Here is a 4,952-nt window from a genome sequence, read left to right on the forward strand (position 1 = left end):
CTAAACTGGCCCCGTGTCGATAAGGCTTAGTACTGTAGTTGGAATGCTGTGAGATTGATCCCAAATGTACCAGTAGGAGCATTGGTAAACCAGTGCAGAACAAAAGATTTCGTGACGAACAGCTTAATCAATACTACATTTACCAACAATAAGCAATACTAAAGCTATTTACGTTCGCATCTTGTGTGTGTATCCTGTGAGATGCTCTTTTGAATACACAAGAATGGAGGAGACTGCAAGAGACCATAGGGCCTACACTAGGCAGTTCCATGTCCCTTACCTCCTGTCATCCCTACTCAGAATTATATAACTTTCTCCTAAAGCAACTAATACTTTCAGCGCTCACTACATGGTTACTAAGTCTATTCCATTCGTTAACTAATCTGCTAGTAAACCAGTTCTCTCCCATTTCCTTCTTAAAAATAAATGTTAAATCTAAATACATTACTATGAGTCCTGCCCTATCAACATTTTCAGACAACTTATTTCGTCCTTGTTAGTCAATCTTGTTAACATTAAATATCATAAAGATGTTGTTATACACTTAAGCATCGTTTCTGTCCGTTCCGTTCTTTAAGATGAACAGGACTGCTGTTAGGGGGTTCAAAGAAGGCACCAACTACTAAAATTACGTTTTCTCATCAATCATAGTCTTATAAATCAATAAAAATTAAAATCTTAGTTTCTTTAGCTTATGTATAGATTTGTTTGTTTATAAGTTACCTGTTCAGTACCATAGTATCCAGCACAAATATTTGAAACGTTGAATTTCGTCAAGGAGGGATGAAGAAAATTAGTAATTCAGTGAAGTTTTATTGAAAATGTCACAATAACAAAACACTGAAAAGGAATGAGATAATATCGTTATTTGTGATTTAAATGTATGAATCATACATCTAGAAAAGTGATCTATATGGATTTGTTTACAGACTTTTTGACCCCCACCCCCCACTCGAAAAAGTAACCCCCAAGATTAGGATTTATTATCTTAATGGAGACCAACGATGGATACCAGTATGAGGTGGTCCTGTGAGATGGACGTCAAAGAGAATCATCTCCCAGCTTCAGTGGGTTGGGGATGTGGTGCGAAGAGTATGAGAGAAGGGAAGTAATGACGATGAAGGTGGAAGGGAAGAGAAGAAGAAGAAGACCGAAGAGAAGATGAGGAGGAATGGGGATGAGGAGGAATGGGGATGAGGAGGAATGGGGATGAGGAGGAATGGGGATGAGGAGGAATGGGGATGTAGACGAAGGAACAACACAAAACAGAAAGAATAAAGTGGAAGATGATAGAAAATGAAAATGAAAAAAAAAAAAAAAAAAAAAAAAGCAACCCCGACTGGCCTGAAAGGAGCTGGGAAGAAGTTGAGATGATGCAAAGAAGCTGGGAAGAAGATTTACATTTCAATGACATAATGTTAGTGCGGACACACATATCTTGTGTTTCTTACATCTAAGGACAATTATATAAAAATCAAGTAGAAAACATCTTTGTGAATGTGTTTCCTTTCCCCTGATGAAGATAGGTACAGTCGATTTCACTTGTAAGTACTACAGTGAATGATATGGCATGGCTGAATCTATTACGAAATAAATCTCACAACATTCACAACAGTGACTGTATTACTTACAACTGAATCCAACTGAACATGTGAACAGACAAGTGACACTCAAGTAGTCGGAATGCATCGGAGTTCATCTAACAAATATTCATGATTATTTATGAACTGTTTAATGACTTGTTCATCAATCTGTTGCCAATGGCTCCCAATTGATCACCAGTAGACTCAAAGAAAAACATTACTGTTCATCATCTAGCTCAAATATATTTCTGTGAGTTAGTGGCTTTTAATGTTGGGTTTATAAAAACCTGCAGGAGTCTCACTAAATGGGCCCTACCTAAACCGTGGTAGTTAGCGGGTGTTTAGCGATTCGAGTTGAAGTGGTATCCAGGAAGCTCAGGAACAGTATCGCATAAGTGCGGGTGATACAAGGGAATAGGTTGAGGACCCGATAGTTAGCGGATGTTTATAGAATTAGTTGAAGTGGTATCCAGGAGGCTCAAGAACAGTATCGCATAAGTGCGGGTGATACAAGGGAATAAGTTGAGGACCCGATAGTTAGCGGATGTAGCGATTAGAATTAGAGTTGAAATGGAATCCAGGAGGCTCAAGAACAGTATCGAATAAGTGCGGGTGATATGAGGGAATAGGTTGAGGACCCGATGCTTACTGGGCTTACTGTTTCGTCATTTGATTAGTGTTGAAGTGGTGTTCAGGAAATTCTGGAACAGCAGCGCATAAATGCAGGCGATTCGAGGGAAAAGTTTGAGGACCTAATGGGTTTACTGTGACATCTCTTGCTCGAGTCTGCATTTTAACCCAATGTGCGTCATTTGAACTGGTATTGAAATGGTGTTTAAGAGGCTCAGGAACAGCAGCTCATAAGTGGGGGTGATATGAGGGAATAGGTTGAGGATCCAAAAGGTTTACTGTGACAGCCTTTACTTGAGTCCACATTCTACCCACTACTGCGTCATTTGTTTGGTCAATTGTGACGTAAAGTGTTGATGATTCATAACGAACAAGATCGGTGAGAGTGATATAAACAATGGTAGTCAAACAAGCCAGTACAACTGGGTGAAAATTACATTTGTGTCGGGTGAAGAGTTATGACATATGTGACAAAGATCCAAGGAACTAGTTGGTCTCCGCGAAGACCTCAGGAGTTTCAGCGAAGACCCTTTCCTCGAGCCAGCACCTGGACTCCTTCCTGGAAAAGGCACGGACGGAGGAGATTCTTCTCGAGTGCCACCAGTGACGTCACTCGTGAGTTTGAGGTCTCGTTTCTCTCCAGACCTCCCCTTCTTCAGATCCTCAAGGTTTCGAACAAGTTGTGAAAACATCTGTCTTTATGCATTACATTTCTCTGGCTGCCAGGTTACTAAGAACCCTCAAAGTTGATGTCACTTACACAGTTCATTGTTAGTCTCCATTTTCAGAACATTTCGATCATAAATTTCAACCACAATCGTTCTAGATTGAACATTTTCTAAACTAGAGGCAAAATCTTATGTTACTGTAAATGTATATGGAACATAATCACCACAAATATATTGGAAACTACTGTGACCCGAACTCCTCAAAAACACTTCCACGCATAAATCGCCATACATAAACAAGAGAGTAGTACGTATGTATGTATGCATGTATGTATGTATGTATGTGTCCATGTTCATGTACGGAACTTGACATCCACAACTGTTCAGAACCCTGATGATGAAGGCAGAGTAGCCAGTCATTCTATTCAGAACATTTCGTTCACAAAACCTAACAAACCTCACTCATGACCGAACGTGTCTGGACTCAGTGACGTCACTTCTCATCGCGACTGGACACAATAAGAATAGCGACGATGAGGTCCTCCTTGGAACCACAAGGATGAGGAGGACCCCGAGTCGTCCTCCGATGCTTCAGAGGATCCTCCGGCGGTGTTATGGCGTTGGGACGTGGCTGAGGATGACACTCCAGAAGACGATGTTGAAGACTGCGAAGACGCATGGAATGAGGGAGACCTTCAGGTTCTCTGAAGGACACTTCCACCTCCGGTCCTTCAGATCTTCTTCGTCTTCGTCAGCGCTCCCGCCGCCGCCCACCTTGCCACCACCGTTGTCCTTGGCGGGCAGGTTCCCCGTTTTGACAACAAAGGTCTGCACGGGGCCAGGCTTGTTCTGTAACAAGTGTGGACAATAGAGCCTAGGCTGCTGTTGGCAGTGTGCCATTGACATCAAACATTGATCTGTTCTGCGTGCAAGAATGTACTTAAAGAAGGAAGAGGAGGAGATGAGAGAGCTCTTCTGTGGCCTCAACTTCAATTTATATTAACTTGAAGTAAATAGCTCTGCCTCTGGGACTCGAATTCTAGACTACGCGACTTTTGGCACAAGGCTATAGGCGCTACCAATCGCGCCACGCAGGGTGTTCAAAAGGAAATTCCTGGAACTAGTCCAGTACATTCCCCGACATCGTCTCGCAGGGTTTGGTATGTAATCTTAATTTCACTGAGTCTTTTATTATTCAAGAGAGCCTTCCGGCAAGTATGTTGAGTTATGACAGTTGTATTAAATAAATATTTAATCCAACTGTCATAGCTGAACGCACTATATCAGTATACAAGGTGCGTTTTCTCTCAGCTTTATGTTTGGCAAATTTTGTTTGGGCCCGAGAAAAGGGACATGTTTGATGTTCCGCTACCAAATTTAGAAATAAAACCTTTCTAAGTCCCACAGTCTACAACTTACATACCTCTAACTGTACCTTACATAGTTCTAGGGTCTACTCTTTTTTTCTAGGTTATCTAGGCCAGCGTCACTTCTGACACTGTGAGGTGAGTTAGGGGGCGGGGGGCTCTTTTTTTTTCGAAATTCGGGAGTGAAGAATCACTCCCACGGGCTCTCTGTCACCTGAATGAAATCTCCTAACATCAACAAACAGATGAATCGAGATTGGTTCCAAATTTGTATCTGCAGGATTTTTTTTTTTCAAAACTAAATAAAAACCACAGAGAAGAGGCCAAGGTAGATTATTTTGACAAAAACTTCAAAGAAAGGACTGAAAATTAAACCCAAAACACTGATGTATAAAGATAACATGATAATACATAAATAATATATATATACAAATAAATACAGTAGACATGTGATTGTATGTACAGTGAATGCATAGCAAAAAGCAGCAAAGTAGTTGATAATTATACATAAGTGAAGATAAACAAGAAGACAAAAAATAAAGGGAAATAATTGTGTATGCGTGTGTGTGTGTGTGTGTGTGTGTGTGTGTGTGTGTGTGTATGTGTGTGTGTGTGTGTGTATGTGTGTGTGTGAGTGTGTGTGTATGTGTGTGTGTATGTGTGTGTGTGTGTGTGTGTGTGTATGTGTGTGTGTGTGTGAGTGT

At 41.0% G+C, this 4,952-nt stretch overlaps 1 protein-coding gene across 2 annotated transcripts in view; it reads right to left on the minus strand.

Moving 5' to 3' along the window:
- Positions 1–440: 440 nt before the first annotated feature.
- Positions 441–4,952, minus strand: part of LOC143021044 (uncharacterized) — a 70,226-nt gene continuing 65,714 nt past the window's right edge. The window contains exon 19 of one of the 2 annotated variants that reach the window (XM_076178238.1): positions 441–3,730. In XM_076178238.1, the coding sequence (XP_076034353.1) occupies positions 3,494–3,730 (237 nt within the window). In that variant the 3' untranslated portion in view covers positions 441–3,493. The remainder of the gene's footprint in view (positions 3,731–4,952) is intronic. The other variant, XM_076178239.1, reaches the window with a different exon arrangement.

This window comes from Oratosquilla oratoria, chromosome 41 (genome assembly GCF_046742065.1).
Source record: "Oratosquilla oratoria isolate Oo_2021 chromosome 41, ASM4674206v1, whole genome shotgun sequence".
Lineage (NCBI taxonomy): Eukaryota > Metazoa > Arthropoda > Malacostraca > Stomatopoda > Squillidae > Oratosquilla > Oratosquilla oratoria.